General features: G+C 33.5%; 1 protein-coding gene across 14 annotated transcripts in view; it reads left to right on the top strand.

The window, feature by feature from the left end:
* LOC135206179 (adenomatous polyposis coli protein-like) overlaps positions 1-18,067 on the top strand; it is a 626,589-nt gene that overhangs the window by 549,839 nt on the left and 58,683 nt on the right. For 13 of the 14 annotated variants that reach the window (XM_064237480.1, XM_064237484.1, XM_064237481.1 and 10 more), the window contains 14 exons: positions 604-725; positions 1,030-1,305; positions 1,813-1,942; positions 3,532-3,714; positions 4,363-4,511; positions 4,663-5,964; positions 7,896-8,145; positions 9,094-9,332; positions 9,456-9,625; positions 9,910-10,033; positions 10,931-11,052; positions 12,906-13,051; positions 13,334-13,447; positions 14,289-14,419. In XM_064237480.1, the coding sequence (XP_064093550.1) occupies positions 604-725; positions 1,030-1,305; positions 1,813-1,942; positions 3,532-3,714; positions 4,363-4,511; positions 4,663-5,964; positions 7,896-8,145; positions 9,094-9,332; positions 9,456-9,625; positions 9,910-10,033; positions 10,931-11,052; positions 12,906-13,051; positions 13,334-13,447; positions 14,289-14,419 (3,458 nt within the window). The remainder of the gene's footprint in view (positions 1-603; positions 726-1,029; positions 1,306-1,812; positions 1,943-3,531; positions 3,715-4,362; positions 4,512-4,662; positions 5,965-7,895; positions 8,146-9,093; positions 9,333-9,455; positions 9,626-9,909; positions 10,034-10,930; positions 11,053-12,905; positions 13,052-13,333; positions 13,448-14,288; positions 14,420-18,067) is intronic. The other variant, XM_064237477.1, reaches the window with a different exon arrangement.

Raw genomic sequence — 18,067 nt, 5'->3', positions numbered from 1 at the left:
TAAAATAATAAGTGGTATTCATTATCATTAACATTACATGAAATTTAGGCAGAGCCAAATTAAAAATAATAGAAAGCAGAATACTTTGGACCCCCATATTCCCGGGGGATGTGTACCAGACACACCCCTCCCCCAGGAATAGCTAATGAATATTTTAATAGTTTTATGACAAAAAGTGCACTTAGTCATGAAATTGATATGAAAATACAGTAATTAGTGAAGATTTCTCAGTGAAAAATACTGCAAACAGGTAAATTTCCCATGAATAATGGGTAGATATGGTCCATAGAGTAACCGTGAATAGGTGAGTTTGGGATTCCTGAGAGTGCTAATGGGGGGTCCACTGTATGGGTGTACGTTATGCTACAAAGACAGTTTGACATTCATTAATAGACAGGTGTTATTATTATATGACTTTTTATTTAAACTATATCTTTATGATATAGGTAAAGTAATTGGTTGATATATAATAGTAAATGTGTAAGGGAATACGTACATAATTACCTATAGTTACCTTATTTTGTAATTGCATTTAGGTACACAACACAGTATTGTTTAGCTAAAATTTATGGATTGTAGACAGCCTGATTTGAATTTTCCCAGTTACTTCATGGTGGAGATGGTGATATAGCTCCGACGAGGGAAACTCGCCTGAGAGCAGCGCAGGCACTTCACAACATTGTTCATTCCCATCCTGACGACAAACGAGGAAGAAGAGAGGCTAGGTAGGAAGAAAAGTATAGCCTACATGTAGTGGAAAGATCATTGTAACATTTTCCAAAAATAACTAATTATTTTTTCCTTGCAGTATGACTTCATATACAACATATATTTATATAAAAAAAACAGTGGACGTTTCCATAACTCCTCAAATTCCTTTCCATTTTTTCAGTTACACAGTTTTCAGGCTAATGGCATATAGTGATTTTTATTTATAGTAGCATTTATGCATAAATTACGATTTAAATATGGGAAAGGAATTACTGTACCTATGTTTACTTAGAATTTCTTCATATTATTATATTTCAGAGTTCTTAGGCTGTTGGAACAAATTCGTGATTACTCGGATTACTTGTATGAAAGATTAGAAAGGACCAGTGCTGGCAGGGGTCCTTTATTGGAGGATGACATGGACCGACATCCCTGTCCGGCCATGGCTGCGTTGATGAAGCTCTCCTTTGATGAGGATCATCGCCATGCCATGTGTTCCTTAGGAGGACTACATGCCATTGCTGAGCTCATAAGACGTGATCATGATGGGCACGGCTCCACGACCTCAGACCAGTACTGCATTACTCTGAGGAGGTTTGTGTTTACTCAGTTATGCTTTGGAATCCTACTGTGATATTGAAATAAAGGAAAGCATCACATTCTATAATGTCATGATACTGTTGAAAGTATGTACTATATACTTTTTATGTTATAATTATACAGAAAGAAGTATTGAACTGTACAGTGTGCAAATTGTAATGTAGATCAATAAACATTTTCACTTTGAGTTGAATATAGCTATATATTTTCAATCACTTGATTGGATTATTATTATTATTATTATTATTATTATTATTATTATTATTATTATTATTATTATTATTATTATTATTATTATTATTATTATTATTATTATAAATGTCATAAGTAATTCAGTGAAAATTAAGAGCCTTAAAATTGTATTATTAAAAAAAAAAAATATTACTGTACAGTACTGTGTATCTTAAATTTTATTATTAACACATTTGCTAGCACTATCCGTACTATTTTTAACATTATTGGTAAATGACTAATTAGAATGTATATTATTGTCATCTATAGGTATGCTGGTATGGCTCTCACAAATCTCACCTTTGGGGATGGTACTAATAAGGCCCTTCTCTGTTCATTCCGGTCATTTATGAGAGCATTGGTTTCCCAGCTTCATTCCCCAAGTGAAGATCTAAGACAGGTATGTGTACTGCATCACGTTCCTTAGCTTCATGGAATATTGGGAGGTATAAGAAATTTTTTTTATCAAAAGGTTTTTGATTGAAACTGCTTTCTCTCGAAAAATAATTGTAATTTAGAAACTGATTTTATGGATATCTACATGGGAAGCAAAGATATGGTTTGGAATATGGGTTTATTGAACATTTATTATACCCTAGAAAATTTGCCTGAAAAGTTTAAAAATAAAAACAGATAAAATGTAACTTAAAGTTACATTCCCACTGTAATAGTCAAAAACACGAAGTTGTAGTCAGATCTGGCTGTATGATTAGGATGCTTTTCAGCACAGTAAAAGTTAAAACTTAAATTTTTTATGGAAAAATACAGACGAATTCCAAGTGATTTCATTCCACCCACCTATACCCATGTACTTACATATTTTGAGGCTGATACTAATAAATATTTTTGTAAATCATGTATTTTATAACATAAAACAAATTTACAAGAAAATTTGGTCAGGAGTACTTATCTTTGAAAATAGCTAGATGTAGATTTGGGGGAAGGTAGCATTACTTCTCCAAGTGATTGCAACCAACCCATGACCCTATGCAGTCTAATATTTTGGGGCCAAATTGATGGAATGCCTTCTAAATTAACTTAGAATGTCAGATTCCATAAATATTTGAAGGAAACTTGATTTGGAGCATTTTTTAAATGCATCATAAGCCATGTTTAGTATGGAATACGTTTTCGGTAGCTCTCTCTCTCTTCTCATAGTGCATTAGACTGCTTTTATCTTCATCAATGGTGATGTCACTGGTATCTTGTCCTTGTTTCAAAGATGTATTATGTCCATCTTGACTTATAGAGCCTAGATCTTCCACACCTATTTAGACATGGAAGCCTCACCACATACCTGCTCTCCACTTGGGAGATAAATTAGAAATATTCACAACTGTTGAATGCAGTCAAACATTACATTTAAAAGAAGACGTTAAACACCTGATTAGAATTACACAGCTTAGTTATAAATTTTGCACAACTGTAATAATTCAGAATTTAGGTGAAGATCCACAACACATGCAACTGTATAAAGTTTGCTCAACTTATAGCATGTGTTGATCTCTGGATGCACACAGATCCCAAGTTCAGGATCCCAGATGTAGTGCCCCTGCACAGTGTGTAAACAGCGTTGTATGCAACAATTCAATCTCTCATGACAGAAAGAATACGGTAAAAATACTGTAGTTATAGTGTTTTTTAATGGAAGGGTGTTTAATTTTTAACATGTAATCTAATAAAGTATATCTTACAAGCAGAAAATTGTTTATTGAACAATCATATAGCCAAGACTGACTGTATGCATTATAACTGTGTGGCTTATTAAGTAAGTAAATTCATGTAAGGTTTTATTCCAAAAGTATCTCTTCTTTATCAGAATATTGAGTATTCTTCCTTTGCCAGGCTATTGTATGACTATACAGTTGTGGATGCATGTATTCTCTAAATTGGGATCACGATCAAAGCTACAGTTGAAGGATTATATGCAGTTAATTTTTGCAAAATACATCTTTCTTTGTATTACATGATAATGTTTTTCTGGCATAGGTAACCGCAAGTGTACTTCGCAATCTCTCCTGGAGAGCTGATGGAGGAAGCAAAGCAAGCTTACGTGATGTTGGCGCTGTTGCCATCTTGATGCAGGCTGCCCTATCAGCTCGCAAAGAGTCGACTCTAAAAGTGATACTCTCGGCAGTATGGAATCTCTCAGCACATTGTAGCATTAATAAGGTGAGCTCTTTTACATGTGATTCATTGCGTGGATTGCATAATTGGCTGTTAAAATTCCCTTTGGCAATAAGCACTGTGTATTTAATGTACTTACCCTTTTACTATTCAGCAAGTAGATTAATGCAAAGCACCCACACCCCACTTTCTTTCTGAGTAAACATCCAAATTTTTCATGCAGTGTCTTTTAAATTTGATGCTAGCTCTGTCATTGTGGTAGCATGTAATTAACCCTTAATGTTACCGTAATTGCAATTCATTCTTAAAAGTGTGATCATCAACAGTTGTTCTATCAAAGCATTACCCATTGTATTTTAGCATGATGTTTCTAATTGTTTAAACTTAACAAAGTTGGGTTACTTGGAACAAGTAAGAACTGTTGTATTATTGAAGTATATTTGTTGTACTCTACCAAAGCATGCATTGTGCACACCACGAACCTGGCAGTTTGCTCATTTTCATTTAATAATTGTCACTGCTATATAATCAGGTATGAACCCTTATTTTCAGTTTTGTTTTTGTTCTATGTAACTTTAAGTAAATTTTACCGTGTAAAAATTTGACTTTCAAAATTGTGTTCTTGACAGGTAGGGTCAATTATGTTTTTAAATACATTAACATGTTTAACAGGGAGATAATTTTGATTTTCAGGCTGAAATATGTGCTGTGGATGGGGCCTTGGCATTCATTTGCAGTACTTTAACTTACAAGTCACAGTCCAAAACCCTCGCTATTGTTGAAAATGGCGGTGGAATACTCAGGAATATATCTAGTCACATTGCTGTCAGAGAGGATCTCAGGTAAGATTCCCATGATATGAAGTTTTGGAATGTCTTTATCAATTAATGTTAAATGGCATTTCTTTTTTGTTTGTTGCAAAATAATATTTATGATATGGCATGATATTTTTATAATCTTTACTCATTTAATATTTTTTTTTTCCGTTTACAGACAGGTGCTTAGGGATCACAGCACATTAAGTACATTACTAGGTCAGCTTAGGTCTCCAAGTTTAACAGTTGTCAGTAATGCTTGCGGTACTTTGTGGAACCTCTCGGCCAGGTGTAGTCAAGACCAAAGGGAATTATGGGAATTGGGAGCTGTACCCATGTTACGATCACTGATAAACTCCAAACACAAAATGATTTCAATGGGATCCAGTGCAGCACTCAAAAACTTACTGCAAGCCCGACCGGAAGGCATGTCTTTGACAGATCCAAGGCAAGGAATGGGATTACCATCTCTTCAAGCCCGAAAACAAAAAGCTTTGGAACAAGAATTAGACCCATCGTTATCTGAAACTTGTGATAATATAGAAACTTCCCCAAGGTCATCCCCAACTCATCCTCAGGGTAATGATCCCCATTTTTATGGGCAGCCTGGTGATAGCTCACAGTATTATCCTGGTGCTCGACCCATGTTTCATTCTTTGGGAGCACAGTATAATAATGTTCTAAGGTCAGAGAGTCGTGATTCCATATCATCAACGCACTCAGATAATTCACACGACCGGATGAGACAGTTGCTAATGCGTCATCAAAATGGTCGGGACAGTATTGGAGAAAGTGGCAGGCCCCTAGATTTGTCTCTGCGATCAATGGCCCCTCCTTCACATTGTGTTCCAGACATTGCTCACATGAGTCATGATGAATTACAGAGACATCTGGATTCCAATGAATTTAATGGAAGTGTAGATGAAATTTTTGCTACTCGTATGAGAAATTTAAAGGAGTATAGTCGGCAAGCAAGTGAATCTGTACCATTTACAGAAAACAATATGAGTAATGGCACCAACAATTCTCGAACTGGAACATTCCATAGCCAGGGTCCACAACCTCCCTACAGCCCTTCTGTATCTCGTAGACGGACTTCCAACTCTGGTGAAGAGGATAGAACTTCTTCTGTAAGTAGAAATTTTTCTAATGGACAGCAGCAACCGCATAATGAAGCTCATTATAATATCTATAGTAAATATGTGAATTACAGTCGCAATTTGGCTGAGGTAGACATAGAAAATGATGTTCAAGAAGAACCAGTCAGTTTTAGCCATAAATATAGCTCTTCAAATACATTAGATAACCTTTCTAATGAATCAATGGCTAACATGACACAGAGCACGGAGAGACCAGTGCCTCAGATTGACAACTTTGTGCACGAGAGAAGAGATGCAAGGAAAATTGAGACTCGTGCTGAGCCTGAGCGTGATCCAGAAACCTACACTGACCTTGATCAACCTACAAATTTTAGTCTTAGGTAAGGCAATCTTTCCCTTTTGTCTCCTTAGATGAAATTAATTTACTGTGATAGAATTAATCATCATTAATAGATACACTACACAACTTAAATTTTCCTATGGAATGTTTCTCTTGCATGCTAAGAACAACCTATTGCCATTTCTTCACCAATGCTATACCAATTGGTCTGGAGCAGTTGGGTACTAGATCATGCTCTAGTACTTGTGGAATTACCAGAAGCCAACCAGTAGCGGTACGAGGGACCGGTACAAGGCACATCCAATCTTGCGATATTGTTAAGCTTATTGCATGATCTTCAGTGGTTTGTAACTACTGTGATATTGGAAATTTTGCTTAGATTAATGCTTCATAACAACCACAGGGCCTGATGCTAGTGTTCATAGTCTGATTTCTAAAACTTGTTCATATTCTTCTTGTTGCAAAATTTGTGGATAAATTTGAATGCTTTTCTTGCATAACATGTGTTCCCTGTGAAGGGTAGTACAGTAACCAGAAATATAGTGATGTTCAACCCTTGCAAAAACTATACTAACTTTGAAATTCTATTTTAATTGGGTCTTGAGTTTTTTTAGGGAAAGTGAATTGAGATTTTCGTCCTAGTAACTGTTTAGGTATTCAAGAAATATTTTTCTTTAGGTTATGCAGCATCTGCCATTGAGTACTAGGGCACTGTATGTAATACTGTACTGCATTGTATCAAATTTGTATTCATTCAACTACAGTACTGACAATGAATGAACACTATACTATTGAGTATGGAATCCTTTTTTATCAAACTTAGAAGCAGTGCTTAGCGTGTCTGCAGCGATTCCCCAGTTGTATTTTTTCTCTTGAACAGAGATGGTTTATACTGTAAAAATTTTGTTTAGGTGTAATTATTAATATCTCTCTAACATGCCTCACTAAGGATACTGCTGCAGTGCTCGGCTAAAGTAGTTAGTGCCAGTTTTGAGTGTGTAGCACTCAGTATTAATCATTGATTGTTATCTTTTCTTGTGTGTATGTGACTGAGAATATTTGACCGTACACTACATATAAGCCAGGCTTTTAGGTATCAAAAGGATAAACATGGTTTGACTGAATACCGAGTTATCTTCATGAATTTGTTTGCTAATGTTTCTAGAAAATCAGACCCATTAATTCTTGTACATTAATAGGATTTGTAATGGCTGAGATGGTATGGCTTATATTATTATGAGGTATGTATAATTTCCCAAAATGAATGAGTGCAGAGTAAGGTCTTACATTCTTAGGAAACTAGTGGAATGATTGATGTTTTCTTTTGACAATTGAAAGGAGTACAACACTTAGTTGTATAAGGATATTTATTGGCAGCCCTCAGGAGAAATAAGCAACAGGTTTTTGTGTTTTTTCTCCAAATGTGTAGTTTTCCATCCCTGTTCATGTGTTTTGGTGTTGCAGCTAGCTAACTTCCTAATATAGAGTAGTGGCAGAATTTCAGAAGAAATGATACGAGCTTTACAGTAGGCAGAAAAAGTATTCATTCATTTTGTTGTTAGGTCACACTGCACTCCACACTGCAATCAACACTGAGCTGAATAATAGTGAATGAATGCTTTGTATAATAGTCACTGCTAAGAACTTTGCCTGGATTAATTTTAATGCAAACAAATTGTCATTTATTAGATGTAAAACGTTAATGTTTTTTAAAATTGAAGTTTTCACAGCTACCATACAAGGATGAATTTACAGTATACAATATTATACTATTGTAGTGTAATTTCTTCTTGTGAGATAATGTGCAATGTTGTGGAAAATACTGATATGCCGTGCTAAATTTTCATTTTTATCCTTTTTATCATACTGATATATTATTCTGCTCTTAATTTCATTATTCTTAATGAAAGGAGTATTAAAAAAATAATGCTCTTTGGAGTACTTAATGGAACTGAATACCCATCTCAACAGGTATTCTGAGGAACGCGATAGCGATGAAGCAGCCTTGTACCGGCGCCCTCCCAAGCCAGCTCAGGATCCCTCCTCCCAGTTCTTTGAATCTTCAGTTCATGATGACTCTGTCAAGACATACTGCACAGAAGGTACTCCATATGAAACGCCCTACAACTTCTCCACTGCAACATCTATGACTGATCTTCGAGAAAGTGCCATCAAAGAAGAAGTCAAGAAAGAGGAGGCCTCAACACCTGCTAAGAAAGATGTAAGATCAGCTTGTTGCCATATATATCATTATTTTTGGTAATTTTACGTACCAGACCACTGAGTCGAAACAGTTGACTCATAGGGCAGTGTTTGTAATTGCAGTGCTTATCATTGGTGTTAGGTTTGGATTTATTTATGAGTAAAACTTTTGCCTCTAAAGTTTGTCATCATTGTGTTACAACAAACATAGTTACTGTACTTGTGTAAATGGGCTTATTCATTTTAATATGTATTTGTACTGACAGAATTTTGTCTTACAAGCCAGAGATGCTTCATAAATATCTAACCAAACCACACTTGGGTAATGTATTAGTTGCTTACCTAATTAAGTGTAATTGAAATATTATTCAAAGCAGTATATATCTTGGGAATTTCAGTTGATCTTTAAGGATTACTTAACCATTGAAAGATGCTTAAAGGTCATGTAAGTAGGACTTTTAATTCAACTTATCATTATTTCATAACATTTTCATCAAGTCATGAAAATGAGTCTTTGGAAATGCTGTAGAATTATGTATAGTTAGCATTCAAACTAATAATTCTTTTAATTTTAAAAATGTACATAACCAACCAGAGGTTATGAAAAACAGCTTTCTGTGATGTGCAATTAATTACTAGTTATTCTGCAGGTAGTTCTAGTTGCACATTGAATTCTGAAAAGACTGTTGTCTATATGACAAACCAATCTACATTTAATTCCTACACTCACTGCTCTTTTTAATTTGTGTATGGAAAGCAAGTGATGAATGTAACTTTATCGGTCATTTTCCATTTTTAATTTTATATTTGCTGAATAGTCAGGCACCTCTTTGATATTGTATCCATGAAATTGACTAGATTATAAGCTAAATATTTTTCCCATGGCAGTTATTGACTGTTGAATTACAGTTTCCTAGACTTTGAATTAATTGAGTGCATTTGTTTCATTATACCAACCTTGTTTCAGGAGAAGAAAGAGCAGGATATGAAAGTTGAGAACATTGAGAATGGAGAGAATGATGATGATGTTAGAGACACCTTGGAGCCTTTACCAACTGGTATTCCAATCAAGAGTGGCTTAAGCTCTGGTATGATGACACCCGATAAGCCTATTACATATTGTGTGGAAGGAACCCCTGTCTGTCTATCCCGATTTTCCTCAGTTTCATCATTAACAAGTGGAGAGATAAATGCTAACAATGACAGGTAAGTTTAGAGTAAATTTAACAAGATTAATTGCAAGTAGTTTTTGTATTATCCTATGTGCAACATAACATATTTCACGTTAAGTTAAAACTAAATAAGATGATAAACCTATGTTTTACATAGGGATGGCATAATGGGAGAGTTGTCAGAAGATGGAGAGTCGAAAGATCAAGTAGTGGCAAAGATAGAAAGTGAAAAAGCACGACAAACAGACAGATTGCAGACTGAAGGAGGAGAACAGCAGCAAGATGGAAGTCATACACCATCTCTGCAGCAGTTAGATAGACCTGAAGGTATGTCCTCTTACTTTAAAACTGTAAAAATAATTATGAAGTTAGAGTGATGTTCTTTATACAGTGCTGTACTTACAAATGGTGTAGGTAGAAAATTTTTTGTTGATTTTTAATATGTCAATTATGAAGTTAGAGTGATGTTCTATATACAGTGCTGTACTTACAAATGGTGTAGGTAGAAAATTTTTTGTTGATTTTTAATATTTGATAAGCCATATGTTTTTAACTTTTCATTGTGGGTTACATTTATATTTTTATTTCATGATTTCTCTTTTAACCCCCAGGCAAAAGTGTACACTACGAGGAAACCCCTTTAATGTTTTCTCGAGCTACATCAGTATCATCTTTGAGCAGTTTTGAAGTGCAGTCCATTCAAGATGACCGTAGTTCTGTTGTTTCTGATTTTAGGTAATATTCTTTATTGTTAAGAAAGTATAGTTTGAATATCATATGTTCAGAGACAGAATCCATGTACACATGTTATGGTATGTTATTGACTTGAAAATTAGGATATTGTTGCTTTGATTAATCAGGTACATTTTGTATCCTTAAGAGATGGTAACTGTAATCAGTGTTTGGAACACTGTATAGTTACTGTAACCATATGCATGAAATTATCATACTGTAGTGAAGAAATTAATAGAATAAATAAGAAAGAACAAATGCTATTGGGGCAATGATCTTTCACATAGTAATTAATGCAAAATAATTAAAGAAAAAGTTTATAAACTAGAGTAAAGTAAACACTAAAAAAGGGAAGTAAAGATAAGAAAGGATATCTTAAAGGAAAATTAAAAGAAATGTTGATTACAAAGTTAATTATTTAGCAGAAGCTAACAGGCAAATGCTAGATCTACCAATGACCTATATTAATGTCATTAAGTAGTTTCACCAAGTTACTGATTCAAATATCAAATTATAAGAGCTTGTATATATGGATTGTTTCATTTTGTGGTGTTTTTTCTTAGAGCTATATATTTTTTGTTAAAAAGTATCTTGGATGCAGGAAAGCTTAACTTTGTATGTCAGTTTGAGGCTTTTAGGATGAGTTTTTAGTATGTTTCAGGTGCCTTTCAACTTTATAGATATAATTTTGTTTTTCTTTTTAGTTTGAATTATTTAATTTCAAATATTTAATTGTATAGTTAAAGCCTTTTCTTATTTTTATACTGTATTATTTTATTAATTTAGCTTTTCTGAGTTGATTATTGCCCACATAAGAAACCATAATGTGATCATATTCAGTTACTGAGTTTTTAAACCTTCTTCTAAATATTACACTATCTTAATGTTTACATTTTTCAGCCGATTTACAAGCGGTGCCATATCACCAAGTGACCTTCCAGACTCTCCTACACACACACTTCCTCCTAGTCCCAAGCGATCTCGACCTCCTTCACAGCCTTTCAAGCAGCCACCAGCTCCAAGTAAGGGCAAAAAAAAATGAATTTTAGAGGTTTTCAGTTGTATAGTTTTATGAACTTTAATGTAAGGCAGTCCCCGGGTTACAATGGGGGTTCCGTTCTTGAGACGCGTCATAAGCCGAAAATCGTCGTAAGCCGGAACATCATCAAAAATCCTAAGAAAACCTTACTTTTAATGCTTTCAGTGCATTCAAAACTATGTAAACTGCATTCTTATTGCATTTTTCATCAAAAAAACCTTCAAATATTGATTATTTTGCATTTTTGTTGTCATATTTCTTCTGCCAGATCAGCGTTGTAGGCACTGTAACCCTGGAACATATGTCTTAACCCTGGAAATAATTTCTGATGAATATAATTGAAAAGCACCTTAACCTTAGAATGTCGTAACCCGAACCCGTCGTAACCCAGGGACTGCCTGTAGTTATTGTAAGCAGAGCAGTAGACAAATGGATAACTGTTGAAATGATAGTGTTTCATTGGAACATTAAATAAATGTGAGAAAACAAAATTTTTTAAGTCTTGAAAAATTAAAGCACAAAAACAGTGAGTAAGATAAATACTTGTTGATATGCAAAAATTTACAGCAGGTATGAAGAAAAGATGAAAAGTATCTGAAAAGAAATTTAATAAAAGTGTGACATGGTAGACACATTAGACAAAGGGCACAATTGCATAAAGCTAGCAAGAAGATGGGAGCTGTCACAGCTGTAAGAATACATGTAGACTCAAGTTATAGGTGTGGTTAAGACCTTTATGAGCATCCACCATCACTGCCATGTAGTCCTATAAATTTTTCATCTTCTTACATTTAGGTAAGAAGATAGTAAAACTAGGTACTGTTTTGGACTTCCACAAGTTATTAGATATAGTGGTCGCCCGCGTATTCGTGGGGATGTGTACCAGACCACCCTGCGGATAGTTAGAATCCGCGAATAGTTGGGACCCATATAAAAACACTGGAGACAGCCTATTTTGTTAGTTAAAACTCCAGAAAACCCACTAAAAATTTTGGCACTTGGTTTTTCTAATAGCTCTATCAAAAAAAATGCATTTTATGATGGAATTGATAAAAAAAAGAAAGAAAAAAAACAGAACTTTGTGGATATTTCTCATAGAAAAATACCGCGTATAGGCGAATTTTCCACGAATAATGGGTAGTTATGGTCCAGAGAGAAATCCGCGAATCCAGAGAACACGAATACGGGGGCCCCACTGTATGTGTATTCAGTTACCATTCCGTGACAGTTCCCATTTGTGATAAGCGCTGAATGGCCTTTGCTGCCCCAGTGCTTGGTGTTACACCTAAACTTTATAAAACCAACCAACCAACCATTTGTGATAAATGGCTGAATATCCAGGTAAATGAATGCAGAATATAGTTAATGCAGTACATGGGCTCTCAGACAAAAATAGATACCCAAACTGAGATAAATACCAATATTTATTATGGTTCAGGAATCAATCATGGATATAAAATCCATACATATATCTGTTGAGAAAAGTGCTTTCAGCTTTTGTAAACCAATCAGTTAGCTTGTAAATTGGGAAAACTGGTAGATAGTTAACTGAATACAGTAATATTCATTTTTTGAAGGGTCACCATTATCATTTTGAATTACATTACTGTAGTTTAACCAGATCACAAAGTCACATCTCTAGGATGACCCAGGGCAACATGACAGTTTAAAAATTAAATGGATAAATGCTGCATTTTATTATACTATAGAAATCATATACAATTACTTAGTATTAGTAACTTGTGTAGATAAACTGGTCAAATTGTAAATTTTGTGAATCAAAAAGTAAATTAAAATAATCTGAAGTAGGTAATGATATTTTGAATTTTATTCTAGGTGCAAGAGCCAGTACAGGTGTGTTCAATGAGGCTCCTAGAGCTTGGGTGGAAGAGGGAACACCAATTGAATACTCACGTGCTACATCATTGTCTTCTCTCACAATTGACGATGACTTGCCCATTGTTGGGGATGGCATTCCTAGGGTGAGTATTAGCACTTTAGTGTTGCATTGCATCAATAGTTATTTGAAGTAAAATCTTAGTCAAATATATTTTAATGTAACTTGTATTATTCCTTAAGATTCTATACTATAACAGGATAACTTCCCACCCCTGAGCTCTCTGTTTATGTCTATTTTTCTACCATATATTTAACATAAGACACAGCGATGCACTAAAAATTTTTGTGAAGTAAATGGAATACATTTTTTCAGCATATTTAAATTCAACACATTTAATTGTTGTGTACTTACATTTCATTAAAAGGATCGTCTGCGTGGTGATGGGAAAGACAGCAGTGAGACCAATACAAGCGATGCCTCCCGTACCACCTCCAGGGGTTCTCATTCTGATAGACATATACCACGCACTCATCCAAAGGTCAGTTGAGTAACTCAATAGCAAGTTCCTAATGTTTTTGCTTGGTCACCATACATGCTAAATATTTTAACACAAAAAATTTTACTTTAAAATTTTTATGGTAGAAAATTGGAAAAGAAATTAAAATAAAGGCAAGACTGATACAGTAATTTCCATTCATTATTATATCTCAGCCTTAGGAATAGTCTGGCCATGAAGCATTTCTTGCCTATCTTAAGAATAAGAAAGTGTGTCTGGTAAACATTAAGAAAATTAGAAACCAAAATAATTGTTTGAGTAACATGAAGTCTCATTTCAAAGTGTACAATTAACTAAGTTTTTTATTGCAAGTTAATATTTATGCCTTACTTGTTTTGCATTAGAAGTATTGCATACCTTGATTATTTTCATGGGAATTTTATCTGTCTCTTCATGGGAAAATTATATACTGTATATTGTTTCAAATTCTTGATAAAAAATTTGACGTTAAAAATAAAAAAATCCAAAATATGAAATATTTAAAACTTCAGGGGGAAGTAAATTTCTCTATTTCAAATATCATGATTACTTTTATTAAAGTCTGTTTATACTTCAATGGAGACCATGTTTTAAGTGTTGATTTTTAATGGTTATATTTTCCATGCAATGTTGACTGGGTGTGATAATAAAGGGAACTTTTCAAGAAATGAATATATTAAGACCAAGTTTTGATTCCTGTAAATGTTTTAGGAATTACAAGATACAGTTCACTGTGGTAATAGGCAATTATGTACACAGGAAACTGTAATTCATATCGCAAAGCTGCTGTACTGTAAGTACTTTAATAAAAAGCTACAGAAAAGTAATTTGTTTATCTACGTAGGAGCACCAAGACTTAGATTCCTGCAAACAAGAATCTGAGAGGGCTGAGGACAAGAACCTTAATGAGTCATCTGAACATTCTGACTCGGACATCCTCGCAGAATGCATTAGTTCCGGCATGCCAGATAATTCGTGAGTACTAGATAAATTCTTTCAATAGATTTGGATGATTAAGATGCTAGATATTTCATTTTTTCCTCTAGAATCAAAGGTTACAATGTAAGTTCAGAAGTTGGTCTTAACATTATAGTTGAATACTAATGAATTTTAATATTATTAACATGTTTCACGTGCAGCACAGCTTATGTAATTTTTCGAAACACATTTTGATACAATGAACAACAGTACATAATTATGTTGTGCAGTGCTGCACTCAATTGCAGGCATAAATTGTAAAGAGAAAGATGGGAAAGGAGCAGAAATATAGCATTATCACATTTATAAAAGCAAGTAAACAGCTTGCATAAGCTCCACAATTGCACACGTAGAAGCAAACAGGTAGTTAGAAGCGTTGTGTATCTATGTAGACTTAGTCTTAAGACAAGGCAGTATGTTAGGAGTCTTATGGTTACATGCATTAGAACTCTTGACAGCTCTTGACTGTGATGACATAAGTAAAAATATCGTAAATGCAGGGACAGCGATGAACTACAAATAAGTGAATAAATAGTGTATTATGTACAGTACCTATTTACATTAAGAGTTCCATCAATAACTACTTTTATTAGAAATGGTACAATTTACAGGTTGGTAGTAGAAAAAGCAGAAATTGATAATAGAAACTCAAAGTAGCCTGCAATACAAACATACAAGTAATCTACTCAGTATTTTATAATAAATTTTCAAATGAATAAACTCCTACCTCAGTAAATAATTATAGATCATTCAGTCACCTGATTACAATTTAAATTTGAGGGGAAATTGTTGCGTACACCATATTAATATAGGGAGCTTTATGATGATTGTTAATAAGATTGTAACTTATAGAATAATTATTTTAAAATTATTAAAATTATTGATACATATGTAATTCCTGAAAATGAATATTATGTACTTTGCTAAACATTTAATTTTTTAATAGTTAACTCTGAGACAAAATGTATCTCTTTAATCATCCAAATTTTTGCATAATTACATTATAGTTTATTGTAGTTTTATTACTATTTATTGTGCTTTTCTTATGTAGCTACTCTTGCTTTTAACTTCTGTTGTATTTGCTGGTTTGTGTAATATTAGAAATATGTGATGCAATAGGCGAAGATCGGTGACAAGTTCTGAAAGCCATGCAGAGGTTATATAATGGTTTTAAAAAGTGTTGGAGATGGATTTGTATACTACAGAATGGTGTTGTAGCACAATTTTTTACGGAAATGGTATTGTGGGAAACCATACAGGTAAGATTACTGAAGCACAGACCTTGGGAGGAAGGGATGAAGGTAATATGTAATGTATTCATGTAAGAAAACATGGGCTTCTTTTCTTTTCCTTGAGGTTATGTAAACAGATAAAGGTGTACAGTAATGAAACATGATAGTGCGATGGAAGATTTTCCTTCTAAGTAATATGAGGGTACTAACAGCAAATAGAAGTTTAACATTTCTATCTCTTGATTCCGAGATCTTGTTAGAGTAAAGTGTTCAGTGGCAGTAATGATAACAGTTATTGTTATTATATATATATATATATGTGTATATATAGATATATATATATATATTATCTATATATATATATATATATATATATATATATATATATACGTATTAATAATAATGTGCAATTGGAACTTCAAAAGTTCAAGTGAAGATGACATGTATTACTACCCTAGTACAGTTCTTGCATTTCAATAAGTTGCTTGCTTTTTTGATCTGATATTAATTTATTTATTTATTTTTTCTTTTATGATGAGATCTCTTCTTTCTGTATTTCCCTTTACCTCCTCTTACTTTTCAAATCAAATTATTTGCCGAATTTCAGTTTGAATTAATCCCCTAAATGGAGAACTTATTTTAAGAATGTAGAGCTTACTGTAAGACATGAGCATCCATTCCAAGCCTTACATTTTAAAAATAAGTTGATAGACTTGATTTAGTGGAATTTTCTTTTAACATAAAAAATTCCAAACTGGTCGGGATTCCCTTTAATGAATAATTTTCAGTTCATTAATTTTATAAAATTTATTGATAGCAGAATGGAAGAAAATGCAAATGGCAAATGTCTGTCTCCTATCTTAAAAGTAAAGGATATATGTACGTTTAATTCCTGATTACTTTCTTCGTTGTTTGAATTCCTTTACATTATACGCAAAACATTTTTCATAACAAGTTTAGTATTTTTCCAAAGGTTGTGATGGATTTATGAATTCATTTCTCCAATTATATTTAAGATAGAACATTTATGTTCAGTGACAATTTTTTTTTCCAAAAAGATTGGTGAAATTTTCCCTTCTTCAGCGTCTGAGAATGCCTTGTGGTTAGTGTTTACACAACTAACAGATAATGGCACTGGTTACCTTAACGAAAATCATTGGCATACTATTCCCTCCACGGAAATATTTTTGTATGTTAGTCTACATTCCATACATTACTCTTTACTCATGGTAGATCTATAATAAGATGTGACGATAAAAGAGGAGACTTAAATTTTGCAGGGTTACTGATTCTTTTTGCTCTAATGTGCATTTTGTAATACTAGTTATACTTTAACTGCTAATTTATCATACTATACATATTAATGGACAAAGTTTACGATGATTGTTTGCTTAGTATATAATTTACTACAGGATAGTTGGTATTATATAAAGTATTATTTACTTAACACACTGAAGTGGTATTGCATAACTTTTGTAACTACCTTAAGTCTGTAAGGTACACGCCCTTTGTAGAGTGCAAGGTCTTAGATCTTTAGTCAGCTAAGTAGTTTTAAAAAGGTTTCAGATGCCCTTCTAATACCTGTTCTTTAAATAGGAATCACACCTGTTGGTGAAAGGGCACAGTCTCTATAATACTATCTCATGCTATAGACATTGTTTGAAACAATTTAAGATTTATTTTTAGTGGCGGTTACCAAATTTTTTAGTGTTGAGAGCAATAATACATCGAATTTTTTTTAACAAATATTCGGGAATGTGTTACTGGGACCGGTAGACCTCCTTCATAATTTATTATTCTACTTCAGTTGCATCATCTATTTTAAAATTTAAATGGTATTTATTCTGTTTTAAGATTTTCATCTATTAATGTGAGAAATTCAATTGCATAATTCACTGTAAGAATATAGATCTCGCTAATATAACTTTATTTTGGGTTATGGTGTTATGCTCATTTTAGTCAACCTCTTCTTTTAAGGAATTTGAATAGTTTTGACTGTTTGAAACGCAGGAAAATTGTATTGGAAGATCGAAGGGCCGAAACATTACGTATTTCCATTATTTCAAAATCTCTCAATAAAAAGAAAAAGAACTATCCAGTCCATTAATACCGTTTTAAACAATGCTTTCAGTTTTTTTAATGTACCTCAAGGTGGGAACCTGAGGTAGGAGATTTGCGTCAGTCCAGAAGTTCTCATTATTGTTATTATGTAAAAGACTGAACTTAACTTCTGACAAGATATGGGTGATTTTGTTCAAAAGTAGGAGCGGTAGTGGCAAAAGGTCTTGAACTTGCACGGCAATGCTTGTCCGCATGTTTATTTGTCAGAGACAAATAGCCGTAAGTATGCAAATAGATAAGGTGTAAGTAAGACCAGAAAGTGAAAATTTGCTTGTGTGTGCCGAAAGATCGA

The sequence above is a fragment of the Macrobrachium nipponense genome, chromosome 29, assembly GCF_015104395.2.
Source record: "Macrobrachium nipponense isolate FS-2020 chromosome 29, ASM1510439v2, whole genome shotgun sequence".
NCBI lineage: Eukaryota > Metazoa > Arthropoda > Malacostraca > Decapoda > Palaemonidae > Macrobrachium > Macrobrachium nipponense.
The sequence above is the reverse complement of the archived record's forward strand: the minus strand, read 5'-3'. Positions and strand labels throughout refer to the sequence as shown.